The 15,344-nt window shown below is 38.7% G+C and overlaps 1 protein-coding gene across 3 annotated transcripts in view; it reads left to right on the forward strand.

The window, feature by feature from the left end:
- PRPF18 (pre-mRNA processing factor 18) overlaps positions 1-15,344 on the forward strand; it is a 50,253-nt gene that overhangs the window by 11,926 nt on the left and 22,983 nt on the right. For 2 of the 3 annotated variants that reach the window (XM_047866305.1, XM_047866303.1), the window contains exons 2-4: positions 5,604-5,681; positions 8,656-8,760; positions 10,864-10,977. In XM_047866305.1, the coding sequence (XP_047722261.1) occupies positions 5,604-5,681; positions 8,656-8,760; positions 10,864-10,977 (297 nt within the window). The remainder of the gene's footprint in view (positions 1-5,603; positions 5,682-8,655; positions 8,761-10,863; positions 10,978-15,344) is intronic. The other variant, XM_047866304.1, reaches the window with a different exon arrangement.

Raw genomic sequence — 15,344 nt, forward strand, 5'->3', positions numbered from 1 at the left:
AAAAAAGGTGCTTTAGGAGAGAATCTAAAGAAATTTAACCATCAGTCCATATGCTGTCTTAAAATGTGTACCACCCACTTGTATTTAGACTTTTGTGTTTGTAGGTCTTTATTCATTCTGTAATGAATTCAACAAACTTAGAGCTTGAGAATTGTGAATACAGTTAGAAAGGAAAGCGGATTTGTGAAATGAATGAACAAGCCCTAAAATCTGATCGTGGCCGCGTTTCTCGATAGCTCTGTAACTTTGGGCAAGTCGTCTAACCCGCCTGAGTTACCTGTAAAGGGGCTGACTCACTGATTCTCAAGTTTTAATGCTGTACAATTTTAATTGTCATCAGTGTGTCCCCAGCACTTTGTATTTCAAAGTGCGTTTTCAGTGTGCTTTATAAAACAGTGTTTTACAGTTAGAGAAGTTTTAGTTGCTCTTTTAAACTCTTCTGTTTTACTAAATACAAGGTATATAAAGATGACATTTGAAACATGGTAGGGAACCTTTTGTTTTATTTATTTTTTTTTTTTTTAATTTTTTTTTTTCAACGTTTATTTATTTTTGGGACAGAGAGAGACAGAGCATGAACGGGGGAGGGGCAGAGAGAGGGAGACACAGAATCAGAAACAGGCTCCAGGCTCTGAGCCATCAGCCCAGAGCCCGACGCGGGGCTTGAACTCACGGACCGCAAGATCATGACCTGGCTGAAGTCGGACGCTTAACCGACTGCGCCACCCAGGCGCCCCGGGAACCTTTTGTTTTAGACACCCTTTGATGTCATGAAATAAAGGGTCATGTAGTACAAAGCAAAATATTTTTATTTTTCTCATAATTCTAAAATGAAAAGCAAATTTAACAATTTAATCATTAATAATTCATTCAGATGATTCAAAATTCCAAACCTACTGAAGAGTACAATAAAGTTTCCTTCTAACCCGTGTCTCCAGGCTGCCCAATTCCCCTCCTCCGCAGCAGCTAACAGTTAATGCACGTGAAACACACGTGGAAAAGGATCCAAGTGGGTGTATAGTCTTTCTTCCTCTTCTTAAATATAATGTAGCATAGTAGATCTACTCTTCTGCACTTGATTTTTTTCATTTATCACAATATAAAATCAACTTAATGTTTAAAACTTGTTTAACAGAACTTGACAAAATTTTGAAATAGTAAAGGGAGAAACTGCCGTTACTAAAATGGAAGATGCTGGAAATAAAATCATTAGGGACAGTAATGCCTTAATATGTTTTAATAAATTGAAAAATCTAAGTGAAGTGACTAAAAGATAATATTAAAAATACAAGAATTAGAAAATCTGAACAAACGAGTAAATGAGGAAGAAATAAGCAAAGTCATCTGACAGCCAAGAGGGTAGCTATTGAAGGAGGTGTTAGCAGTTGAACTGAAGACTGCCTAAGATCAGTCGCAGAAGATTCTTTGCATTTGCACCGTGGACATTGTTGATGACCTCAGGATTTTTCACTGGAGCAGTAAGAACAGAGGCCAAGTTGTGGCAGGGCTGCAAAGAGAACTGGAAGTGAGGACGTGGGTACAGAGGAGAGAAAACATGTTCGTGTAGTTCTGTTGTAAATGACGCTTAGCATCCTACCTCGTGCAGAGCAAGGAATATTTACAGTTGGAGTCTTGAGCGTATTTAAGTGGTAATGGCCAGGAGCCTGGTACAGAGGGAAAAGGTGCAGATGCTGAAGAGAAAATAGTAATGGGTGATGAGAAGTCCCTGAGGAAGGTGGGAGGAATTGAGAAGTGGGGTGCAGCTGGAAGGGACTGGCCTTAGGCAGGAGGAAGACTTCCTCTTTGCTTCCGAAGGGAAGAAAGGCTTGGTGCTGGGCGGACTTCCTGTTCCATGGCTTCCGTCTTCTCTGTAACAGAGTGGCTTAGTCATTTGCTGAAAATAAGGGGAGAGAGGATGGGAGAAGAGGTTTAAGCGAGGGGAGAATATGTACTGGTCAGTGTAGAGAATATATTGGAGAAAAAAACTAAATAGATCGGTGGGTGGCATTGAGGCCCAAATGGTTTCCCAACATTGCCCAGCACCCTGGGTGCAGGCATGGAGAAGGCCAGCAAGGGGGTTCTCCTAGGCCCCGGATTGTCACCTCTTGATATCAGGACCCCTTTGTGTACTTAACTGTTGGCTCCGGAGAGCTTTTTGTTTACGTAGGATATGTTTATTGATAATTACTCTCTTAGAAATTAAAACTGGGAAATTTAAAAATATATTCTGTTTACTTGTATTTCATATGATGATTAGCCCATGTGTTTTAACATAAATGTTTGTGTGAAAACTGTATTGCAAAACAAAGAAATTTAACGAGAAGATTGACGTTAAAGTTTTGCAATTCTGTTTAATCCCTGGCATATTAGAAGGCAGTTGAGTTGTCCCGTTTCTCCATTCAGCCTGTTGTGATGTGTTGTTTTTGTTCAAGTATATGAAGAAACTTCATCCTCAAACAGGTATTTGGAAAAGGTGTAGTATTTTAATAGCCTTTCAGATAATTGTGGATATTTTTTGATGCTGTACCAAAACTACACAAATGGTAAGTTTCTTAAAGATTAGGGTTTGGATTCTGATCCATATCAGTGAACTTTTTTTCTTTTTTTAAGATTTTTAAATAATCTCTACACCCAAGTTGGGGCTTGAAGTTAGAACCCTGAGATCAAGAGTTGCACACTCCACTAATGAGCCAGCCAGGTGCCCATCAATGAACTTTTTTGTATATTACAATCTATTGATCTATTTTCCAGATCTTTTCTGAACTATTCTGCTTGTAGATCTTTTGCCTATGCATAATCTTGAAACTTGTTGATTTTGTACTGTCATGGTTTGCTGAGCTACATAGGTCTTCTACATGTTATGTTCTTGAAATGATACATATCACCGCTGATTGACCAGAAAAGCCTTTTAGCATTGGGAAACCATCAAGTTCACAGTGATGGCTGCAAGTTTACCACCATTCTGATCTTTGCTTGAAGGATGGAATTTTATCATTGGCAACAAATATTATTCTTTTCCTTTCAGTAATGGGCTTGCTTTCTTCGGTTTTGAGAAAATGTCTGCCAAATAGGAGACAGCTATCATAGTTCATTATGTAGCAGAACTGCTTGTATGTTTGATTTCATCCTACCAAATATAAAAAGATAATAATACTCAGGGGTTGAGATTTAGTGGAATTGTACTGTATCGTGATACTGAAGAGGAGTGCCTGGCTGGCTCAGTCGGTGGAGCATGGAACTCTTGGGGTTGTGAGTTCGAGCCCCATGTTGGGTGGAGAGCTTACTTAAAAATAAAATCTTTTTTTAAAAAAGTTTCTGAATCCACACTGGTGTTTTTATTTTTTCTGTACGTGCTTGCTGGGAAGAAGACGGTGAACTCTGAGATGTAAATAAAAATAACTTTTATTTATGCTGAGGTTCCAGTGGCTTTCCTCACCTTGGCTTTTGTACCATCAGTGAAAGTGAAAGTGTGAGCACAGTGAAAATGGAGCACATAACCTCTTAGTATTATTACGATAATGTGTTTGACCTTTTAGAACCCCTGACAAGGTCTTTAGGACCCCTAGAGGTCCATGAACTACCTTTCGACAATTGATACTCTAGGCTAAGATTTCGTTGGGTATAGTCAATGGAATTGAGATGTGGTAGTAAAAGATACTGTAAAGATTGGACCACAGACTGAGGCTTGGGGAGTCCTTTACTTCTTCTGAGAGGATACGAGTATGTGCTTGTCAACTTGTTTACGTGACATATGACAGTTAATTCTACGTGGTCATAAGAAACAATCGATGCTGAGATAAGATTTGGGGAGTGAAGAACTGTAGCTTGCAATACTGGATCCGTTCAAAGACTTTAAGGACCTGAGTTCTAGTTGTGCGTGTTACTTACAAGGCTCAGTAAGTTGTGGGGATGTCACCTGCCCTTTCCAACTCTCTGCTCTCTCACCTCTAAACTGCGATTAGTATTATTTTGCTCCCACCTTTCTCAGGGTAGCTTTGATGTTTGGATGATGCAATCAGTTCCTTACCCCAGGTCATAACCTTCAGCTTTGCATCTGTAAAGCTGTTCGTTTGTGGTGGATGAGTCAGTAAATGTTCGTTGAGTTAATGAACTTTTAACAAAACTGTTGATTCTGAGGATTCTAAACATACACAAAAATGGAATTATAGGATGAACCTCCATCTATCCTTGTCTCGTGCTCTTTTATAAACAAGATAGGATCACACCCAACAAAATTACATTTGGGTCCTTAATACCATTAATATCCTCTCACGTTCAGATGTTTCCAGTTCAATTAAAATATGTACATAGACATTTTTACAGTTGGTTTGTTCAAATCAGATCCACACAGAATCCACTTGCTTGTTAACTTTGTTAACTACGACTCTTGGTTTCTTTTAATCAAGAACATTTTCATTCTCCCCCATTTTTTATGCCAGTAACTTGTTAGAAAAACTGGCTACCTTGATAAACGTCCCAGTATTTGCTTCCCAGTGATGGTGTTTCGCTTATTTCCCTATTCCCTACGTTTGTAATAAACTGGAAATTAGACCTAAATGGTTAGATTCACTTGCAGCTTTTTGGCAAGAATACTTAGTAGATGTGCTGTATACTTCCTGTGTGTATCACAGGGGAGACACACAATGTTTTCCTGATGCCAGGCTTGATCAGGGCATTCAAGTGTAGCAGTCTAATCTGCCCGTTGCTCACCATCAACCTTTCTTGTCATGGTCCTGGCATCCATGATCATGGCCGGAGTGAATGAGCTTGGGAACTATGAGGTACTGAAATACATGTCTGGAGGTACCATTGAGGTACCCTTATAATTACCACTAATAAAGTAGGGCAGTATCTTTATTTGAGCTAAGTCATTACTGGAATAATATCCAGATGGCACAACTGTAGACGGAACAACGTCCAAATTAGGGAATGTGGATTTAACAGCAAGAATGATTTTGTATATAGTATAGAAAGAACTAACTTTTTTTTTTCTCCTACAGACTTAGAGCTGGTCTCATAACATTGAATCCTATAAAACAAATAACTTTAAACGATCTTGTTAATTGCTAATAAAGACTCTCACACCATTTTATGTCTAGATTAAGAATTAATATGATTTTAAGAATTGATCAGTACAAATATAATTAATTGGTACAGAAAGATTCCAAGTGACAAAAAGATTTTGGACACACCCTAGGAGCTCTCTGGGTAATGGCAGTTAAGATGTCAGATAACAGTTAACCATAATCTTTGATTGTTTCTGTTGGAAGAAAATAATTAAAGCATCCTGTTTTTTGTAGTTCCTAATGAATTCATTTGTAGAAATTATCATTGAACCTAAACATTGGGGAATTAAATGAAAACAACGTGAACATTTGGAAAATATTGTTGGTTTCTTCTCTTTGCTGGATATGCCTGTTAAAATGATACTGCAAGAAAAAGACTTCATATTTAGAGCAGATAGAAGACAGATGGCATGTCGAGGGATTCAGTATAATATACCCGGCTTTACCATGCTCTTGATAAACTCAAGTGTTGGTAGGTTGTCTACGGAATATGAAATTTTACCCAGGGACCTATTAACGTACTTCTCTCTTCAATAGGAAAATAAAAAGTATTTCAAGCGTAGTGAACTTGCCAAAAAAGAAGAGGAAGCGTATTTTGAAAGATGTGGCTACAAGGTAGGGCTCTCTGCTTTTGTGTTAAGTCGTATATTTCTGAGTTTAAATTTATATAGCTGTTGTTAAAGTGACAAAATTATTGATCTCTGTTCAATTTATCAATGTTATGCGTTAGCCTATAAATGAGAAGCCATCGGGAGAGGTAGGAGCTTTTTTCTTTTTTCTTTCTTTTTTTTTAAATCTTGAATTCAGGCAAATACATGCATGCCTTCTGGCTTGGAATGGTTTGGCTTTTGTGGACAGCATGAAGTGGCTTGAGATCAAAGCTTGAATTTTGTTTCTTTGAATTTTCTGGGTCTGATTCTGCCTCATCTTCATCTCCACCAACCACCAGCTCCTCCCCCCACCTCTCCCAATAAAAGTCCATTTTAAAGGGTTTCAAAACATTTTACTCATTCGACAACAACCGAGGTGGTAGCACCTTGTGGTATTTCCCCACTTTCACTGGAATATTTTAAGCCATTGTTTTTGTGTTTGCATTGTTAATAGTTCCTTTTGGCCCCAAGTACCTCTGCCTGAGGCAGAATGCCATGTAACACTGTGCTTTTGTGTGATAAGGTCTAGTGTGTAGAGAATGTATAGAAATATTAGAAACGAATGAGTGGCCTGGAAGACTGTCTATTTCAGAGGCATGACTCAAAGTGTCCTTGAGGTTACCCTATTATTATCCTATCCAACTCTTCTCCTAGTTGAATAACATATTGGGGTTTTTATTGGGAGGGGTTAAATGTTATGAGGTGAAGTTGATGTTCAAATCGTTTTAAAAGAAGACTGTATCTAGTTTAATACTTTCTTAAACAAGACCGAGAAATTGTGTTGAAATACTTGTGCCAAATCCTAAATTTGACAGTAACTTTTTGCTTGTGAACCATGTGTATAATATAATACTCTTGTGCATGTAATGGGGAAAGTCTGGAGATCAATTTATCTGGCATAGCATTTCTAAAAGGAAGCATGAGGAATGCGAATGGTATGTATATGCATTTGGTTTTATTTCGTAGTGTGGGCAGGGGGCAGGTATTGGAAATGTAGTTTTATGTTTCTGATGGATGTCTAAAATACAAAAGTTTGCATTTTTATTTTGATATTTTCCATAAATGTATTGATTTCATTCGCTTTTAGCTTAGGAAAAATAAAATACATTTTATGTAAATAGCCAGCGAATGGATACCAGGACAGAAGAATTCTCATCTTTTCTTGTCCATTGTTGTCTAACTCACACTTGGTCTGGAATGTGAATCATTTACCATGGATTTAGTCTGCTGACTTGTTGCTTTCCCAGATGCCTAAATTTGAACCTTTTCAACGTTTTGGTCAAGTAGGAAAAGAATTAAAACCAGGCGGTTTTGCTTTGTTTACATTGCTTCAGTTATAGGTCAGTACTTTTTTGCTTCTGTAGAGAAAAGCACTAAAGCAGAGGAACTACCGTAGAGACACTGCTGGTGGCATTGGGTCCAGCAGACAGAATGTAACTGGCATTCTGTAATTAAGAGTGCTTGTCATCCCGAGAGTTTTGGAGAAATGCCGGTTTTTATGCTTAAAGAGAAAGCACAGGCTTTTCTTTCTAAATCGTGTTTAATATTTCCTTTTTGGTAGTAATGAAAATGCAGCATATATCACTTCCATTCTCTTATGAAAACTAGGTTCCATTTTTAAGGCTTGATGCCGATTTCGTTTGTGAAAATACAGGAGTTGATTTTTGTACCTCAGTTTTCTGTCAGCACTGTTCAAACATTAACATAACAGTTAGCCATGAACTATAGAATCAGAAATGATATCATTTTTAACCATTATAGCCTTCTTAATGGAATGTGAGTATTTCTTTAATGTTGGCCTTCTATTTTTTATTTTTTTTTTTTAATCTTTTGGCATTTGAAATTAGTCCTATGATCAGGTGGGAAACCTTGTTCCAGTATCTTTTTACAGACTACACCTTGGGGCTTACGAATTGTTGAACTTAATTTTCCTAAACTGTGAGCTGGACAGCAGACTCAATACGTGAAAAGATCCCTCCCTCCCCACCCCGCAGGTTCATGCATACGAGAATGTCCATTCTTGGGAGCGGGGGTGCGGGGGTGCGGGGGTGGGGTATGAGTAGAAAGGTGCTGTTGTGCTGTTATTTCCCCCGAAGGTTCAGAGCTCGGTCTGTTGGCAAATTGTGTGTAGCTTTGGGAGTATTTCCACACATCCAGCAGTGGTCTCGGTGCTCTTGGAATCCTCCCTTTCAAAAAGGAGGGTAGGAAAAAGCAGGAGCTTGAGGCTTCACAGATTTCTTAGAAAACACTTTTTTTTTTGTTTGTTTATTTCATTAAAACCCAGAACAAGGATCAAACAACCCTATGAGGTGGTTTTCTCAAAGAGGAGAAGCAAGTAGATGGTTTTTTTTTTTTTTTTTTTTTAATTTTTTTTTTTCAACGTTTATTTTTTTATTTTTGGGACAGAGAGAGACAGAGCATGAACGGGGGAGAGGCAGAGAGAGAGAGGGAGACACAGAATCGGAAACAGGCTCCAGGCTCCGAGCCATCAGCCCAGAGCCTGACGCGGGGCTCGAACTCACGGACCGCGAGATCGTGACCTGGCTGAAGTCGGACGCTTAACCGACTGCGCCACCCGGGTGCCCCTTGATGGTTTTTAAGAAAAGAATTTAACTTGTTTCGAGTCTAGGGAGAAACGAGCCTAAATTTCAGCCCTTGTAAGTTTTAGATTTTGGAAATCATTATACATCTGTCGCTTTTCAGTAGCAAGAGTGCTATCTCCTTGTGTGTGTGCTTGCTGGCTGTGTCCCTGAGACGGCAAAGTTTGATGAGTTCTCAAATGCAGGCACATTTATTAGGAGTTCCTCAGTGGAACATTTAGAAAACCTCCAATATTTAAAACCTGTTTATTTCCATGAGCAGTTAATGCATAGAATGATCAGTACTAGCTATATTATACTGTAAAAGCTGAATTTGATTTCTTTTGGCTATTAATATAGATACAGCCAAAAGAGGAGAACCAGAAACCATTAACTTCTTCGAATCCTGTGTTAGAACTTGAACTTGCAGAGGAAAAGTTACCCATGACTCTTTCTAGGCAAGAGGTAAGTTTATGTATGAGTGTTTCATGAAAAAAAGAAAAACCTCCAGAGCATTTGCATTTATTTCCATTTCTTTCCAGTAAGTTTTATGTCATTATTGCCTACATAACATGACCTACTGGATTAAAATACTGTGCAGTATTCATGAAGTTCTAAATCTTTGCTTTTCTTGTTATTCTTGAACTTTTAAAAGAATATATGTTTCTAAACTTTAGAAACTAAACACATTGTTCTAAATAAGTGTATACATTCTAAGTAATTATACTTAAGTCACTTGTCTAAATTATTTTACTTTATTTATTTTTAGTTTTTTAAATGTTTATTTATTTGGAGAGAGGGGAGGAGAGTGCAAGCAGGAGAGGAACAGAGAGAAAGGGAGAGAGAGACTCCCAGCCTGCGCTAATGGTGCAGAGCCTGACGTGGGGCTTGATCTCATGAACCATGAGATCATGGCCTGAGCCGAAATCAGGAGTCAGGCACTTAACCGACTGAGCCACCCAGGCACCCCTAAATTGTTTTAAAAATACTGTTTTATAACTTTCTCTGAATATGTCTTAATAGGTCAAAACACAGAGATCTGTATAATTTTTTATGACTACACAATTTCCCATAATATTTTTAAAGCCCATTATTCTTTTCAAAACCAAATAGTAATGGTCCTTTAGATTGCTTTAGCACATCCCTCTTAGAAATCATACTAAGATGAGCATCCTTCTACAGATGGCATTGCGTGCATGCTAACGTATGGTTATTTCTTTTGGAAGATTTGTGAGAAGCATGGTTTCTGCAGTCTGTTGAGTAAAGACTGAATGTTTCTACGACTTGGGGTACATAGGACCGCCAGGCTCTGTAGACAGGTTATGCTACTTTGTGCTCTCAGCTACAGTGCTTTTTAGACTCTAGTCAGAACCAACTGTTCTTTTTCTTAAAAACCCAAAAACAACAACAAAAAAATCTCAAGAAAGTCATGTGACATAAAGAATTCAAACTATATAGAGCGATACAAAACAAAAATGAACTATGAACAAAAGGAAACTTACAGAGGAAAGGATGATCTGACTCTAAAAGCTGTCATGTGAAATTAGGTGAAAGGAACTTGGAATACCTAGCCCCAAGAGAAGAACACTGGGGACATAAAAGAAAAAAAAATCCATTGACAGTAGCTGTAATTTTGGAAAAGAATTTAGTGTTCTTGTGGTTGCATAAAGTAGAACTAAGGCATATTGGTAGAATTCTGAGGGAGGGAGGTTTTAGTTTATTTTGAGAAGTAAAACATATGTGAAAGTATGTGTCCAAAATTGGGACGGCCTGTTTCATGACGAGGTGTGATCCCTGGCATTTGTCCGACGGGCCTGGCAGAGGTGTTTTGGAAGTCATGTCTGCCTTGATTGGAGATAGCGTTGGATGGCCTCTTAAGCATCTTTTTAATACGAAGCTTTGGTTAATTCAGTGGGAGCCCTACCAATGGTTTCTGTGCCACTATTTATGTTTCCAGATAAAATTCTTTCTTGTTACTTGGGAACAATTTTGGATCAACTTTTATTTTTCACAATTAAAATTTATTTTTTTCTTATGAGATGCAACATGGATCCAAAAGTGTATAAAACATGCGTGTGCAATATAATGGGTGATGACAAAACAAAACCCAGGTAACGATCACCCAGGTCAAGAAACAGTATTTCCAACCCCTCAAAAGCCTTACCGGTGCCCCGCCCTGATCCTACCTCCCATCTCTTCTGAGGGTAAGTTTTTGGTTTTTAATGTGGCATTACAGTGCTGACCCCAGGCTCTGGTTAGTGAGTTCTTGGATGACTCTAGACTTTCCTTCTGTATTTAAAAGTTACCACTCCCTCCCATCTTCATGCGTTTCTTATGTATTCTGTTATCCAGATGGAGCCTTTGCCGAAACAGCCAAAGTACGCAAAACACGTTAGAGATTTTCAGATGTGACAGTAACTCACTAGATCTGTTCACGGAAAATTGAAGAAAAAATAAGGACAACTGACTTTGTATTTCAATTTTGAAATAATGTATTTGGTAACCTAAAGGAGGAATTATTATTACTAAAAACATAGGGATTACTATTATTACTGATTTTTTTACTAGGTTATCAGAAGATTGAGAGAAAGAGGAGAACCAATCAGACTATTTGGAGAAACTGATTATGATGCATTTCAGCGTTTAAGAAAAATAGAGATCCTCACACCAGAAGTTAACAAGGTAAGAAGTCAGGACAAAACTCGGAGAATATCACTGTACCACATAAACTAGAATAGTATGGGGTTTGAGCACTTGCGTTGTTCTAGGCAAAAATGGAACAATGAAGTTGCCAGATTACTGCTGCTGAAGTAAATCTTTAACGTTTAATTTTTTAAAAAGCACCCGTCTAATTTAATTAAAAGCACCTATCTTAATTAACGGCACCTATCTTAAGCATACAGTTCAGTGCATTTTGACGAATTCTTTTAAGCATGTAACCACCACCCTTACGAAGATGCACAGTGTTTTTCTCGCACAGGAAAGTCACCTAGTGCCCCTTCTTAGCCAGTCCTCCTATTCCATCTCCTCCATGTGTGCACAACCACCTTTGAAAATTCTATCACAGTAGGTTAATTTTGCTTGTTCGAGTATGTCATGTAGATGGAGTCATGAGAGCATGTCTGGCTTCTTACGCTGAGGATAGTTTTTAGATTCGTCGTTGTTACTGCAGAAATCAGTAGTTTGTCATTGGTGATGATCTTCATTTGTCTGAGTATACCACCATTTGTGTCCAAATTCGGGCTATTAAGAATAAAACTGCTCTGACTAGTCTTTTTTTTTTTTTTTTTGAGAGAAAGCACGCTTGCGCGCCCAAGTGGGGGAGGGGCATAGACAGAAAAAGAGAGCATCCCAGGCAGGCTCAGCGCTGAGCAGTGTGGGGCTCAATCCCATGAACTGACATCATGACCTGAGCCGAGATCAAAAGTCGGACACTTACTCAACTGAGCCACCCAGGCACCTGCACAAGTCTTTTTTGGGTCTGTGTTATTTCTCCTGAGTAAATAAAGGTTACATCTCTTGGTAAATACCTGAAGTAGAAGGGCTGAATAGTAAGAGTAAATGTATGATTAAGTTCTTTAGAAATGCCAAGTATTTCCAAATGTCCTCAGCCTTTTTTTATTGTAAGTGTATTCTCTTGTAGGTGTAGTAGTATTTCAGTATTTAATTGTGGTTCTATTTATAGCTCCCTGGTAACTAAAGGTAATGAACATCTTTTCATAGACTTACAGCCCGTATATTTCTCTGGGCAGTATGTGTAAAAATCTTTTGTTCATGTTTTAATTAGGTTGCTGGCCTTCTTATTTTTGAATTCTAGTTCTTTATATATTCCTGAATACAAGTCCTTTGTCAGATATACAGATACATGTTTTATGACTATTTTCTGCTAGTTTTTGGCTTACCTATTCTCTTCATGGTGTCTTTTGATGGGCAGAAGTTTCAAATTTTGATGGAATCCACTTTTTTTTTATGGTTGCTGCTTTTGGTGTTTTGCTTAAGAAATATTTGCCTATCCCACGGTTTTGGAGAGATGCACTTCTGTATTTTGTCTAAAAGGTTAATAGTGTTAGCTTTTACACATAGGGCTCTGATAAGCATATGGTTTGTCTTGGTGAATATTCCATGGACTTTTGAAAAGAGTGCATTTTATACGCTGGGTAAATGTCAGTTACCCAATGGTAGAATTGTTCAGCTCTTCTGTGGCCTTACTAACTAATCTGCTCTGTCAGTTACTGAGGGATAGCTGGGGTGACCTATGGCTATGTAACAGATCACCCCAAAACTTAGTAGCTTCCAACAGTTTATTATTGTAAAATCTTTCTCGGTCCTATATGACTAACAAACCATCCTGAAACTTAGTAACTTAATGATATCTCACAATTCTCTAGTTTGGGGGTACACTGGGCAGTTATTTGCTTGTGTTCTTGCATGGGGTTGCAGTCAGATGAGGGCCGACTGTGGTCATGTGAAGGATCCCCTGGACTGACCTTCCAACTACATGGTATCTTAAAGGTCCTTCCATGTGGTAGGATGTGTCCAAATTTCCTTCCTTTTTAAGGCTGAGTAATACTGTGTTGGGTGTATGGATCCCATTGTTTTTATACATTCGGCTACAGTGGACATTTGAGTTGTTTCTACCTTTTGAGTTGTTTCTCACTTTTGGCAGTGAATACTGCTGCTGGCTTTGAACATAGGTTTACAAATACCTGTGCAGGTTCCTGCTTTCACTTCTGTGTACATACCCAGATGTGGGATTGGTGGATTATGTACGATTCTGTTTAACTTTTTTCTTTTCAAGCATAAATGAATTTAAAAAATTTTCTTCAGTTGTGTTTAATGTTCACAACAATCTTTTTAAAATTTTCAGTCCTTTTGAAAACCTTAACTTAGGGGCACCTGGGTGGCTCAGTTGGCTGAGCATCCAACTCTTGATTCTGGCTCAGATCATGATCCCAGGGTCGTGGGATCGAGCCCCGCATCAGGCTCCATGCTGAGTGTGGAGCTGGCTTGACATTCTCTATCGCTCTGTCCCTCTCCCCTCTTCTTGTCTGTCTGTATGTGCACCTTCTGTCTTTAAAACAAAATCTTAAAGTCTTAGACTGGCTTTTGTGATGCTTCATTTCACCAATATTTATTTCTCTTCTATATCCAGAGTCTCCTTCCTTGTTTGAAGGTAGCATTAAAATATTAATGTGAACTATGAAATTATTATGTGATTTAATTTTTCTACTAGTCATACTTAATTACTTGAAAATTTTTCTAGTTATTAGTATTTATTACAACCTGCTGTATTAAAACAATTTTTTAAAAATGTTTATTCTGAGAGAGTGAGCACGAGCAGGGAAGGGGAGGGGAGGGGCAGAGAGAGAGAGGAAGAGAGAGAATCCCAAGCATGCTCTGTGATGACGGCGGGGCTTGAATTCACAAACCATGAGATTATGACCTGAGCCGAAAACAAGAGTTGGACGCTTAACTCTCTGAGCCACGCAGGGTGTCCCCAACCTATTGTATTTTAATCTTGCTCAAGCTTGTCCCAGATGCTACAGAGTTTATTAGTACATTTTTTAAAACAGATTGAGGTATAATGGATGTATTAGTTTCAGGTATACAGCTTAGTGATTTGATATTTGTGTGTATTGTAAAATGATCACCGCAGTAAGTCTGGTTAATACCTGTCACCATACATAGTTAAAAATGTTTTTCTTGTGTTGAGGACTTTTAAGCTCTACTCTTGACAACTTTTAAATATGCAACACCAGGGGCCCCTGGGTGGCTCAGTCGGTTAAGCGTCCGACTTTGGCTCAGGTCATGGGCTCACAGTTCTTGAGTTCGATACCCATATCGGACTCTATGCTGACATCTCGGAGCCTACTTTGGATCCTCTCTCTTCCTTTCTCTCTGCCCTTCTCCTGCTCCTGCTCTTTCTCTCTCAAACATAAGTAAACCATTTAAATATGCAGTGTGGTATTAACTGTAGTCCCTGTGCTGTGGCACCACATCCTTGTGCACTAACTGGAAGACTATTTTAAGCTGATAACAACTTAAGTGTGATTGAATTTTAAAGCTTTACATTTTTACTACTGTCTGCCACATCTTAGGTTTTTTGATGTCATTTTTTACATGTTCTTACCTTGTAAATCCTTTAATTCTTGTAGTTACAGTTTTACTGCTTTTGTCTTGAAATCTTCCTACTAGCTTTGTAAAGTGATCTACTACCTTTATAATACATATATTTACCTATTTCAGTGAGATTTATACTTTCGTACGGTGTTACTAATTAGCACTCTTTTCTGCTTAAAGAAGGCCCCTTAACATTCCTTGTGGGGCTGGTCCAGAGGTGATGAACTTCTTTAGTTTTGCTTGTCTGCAAGACTCTTTCTGCAATTCTGAATGATAACTTCCTGGTAGAGTGTTCTTGTTCGGAAGTTTTTCCTTCTGGCACTTCGAATATATCGTGCCACCCCCTTTGTTCTGCAAACCTGCTAAAAAATCTGCTGATAGTCTTTTTTTTTTTTTAATTTTTTTTTTCAACGTTTATTTATTTTTGGGACAGAGAGAGACAGAGCATGAACGGGGGAGGGGCAGAGAAAGATGGAGACACAGAATCGGAAACAGGCTCCAGCCTCTGAGCCATCAGCCCAGAGCCTGACGCGGGGCTCGAACTCACGGACCACGAGATCGTGACCTGGCTGAAGTCGGACGCTTAACCGACTGCGCCACCCAGGCGCCCCAAAAATCAGCTGATAGTCTTATGGGGGTTCTTGATACACAACAGGTGGTTTTTCTTTTGCTGCTTTTAACATTCTCTCCTTGCCTTTCTTTACCTTTTGACATTTTAATTAGAATGTGTCTTGGCGTGGGTACGTGTCACTTTCTGAGGTTCTCGCCATACCATTTTCCACAGCAGCTGCACCATTTTACATTTCCAGCCACGAAGGGTTCCGTCGTTCCACATCCTGGCCAGTACTTAATACTTACTGTTACTTTTGATCATGGCCATTCTGTCGGGTTGAAGTGTTATTTTACTGTGGTTTTGATTCGCATTTCCC

This window comes from Prionailurus viverrinus, chromosome B4, assembly GCF_022837055.1.
Source record: "Prionailurus viverrinus isolate Anna chromosome B4, UM_Priviv_1.0, whole genome shotgun sequence".
Classification (NCBI taxonomy): Eukaryota; Metazoa; Chordata; class Mammalia; order Carnivora; family Felidae; genus Prionailurus; species Prionailurus viverrinus.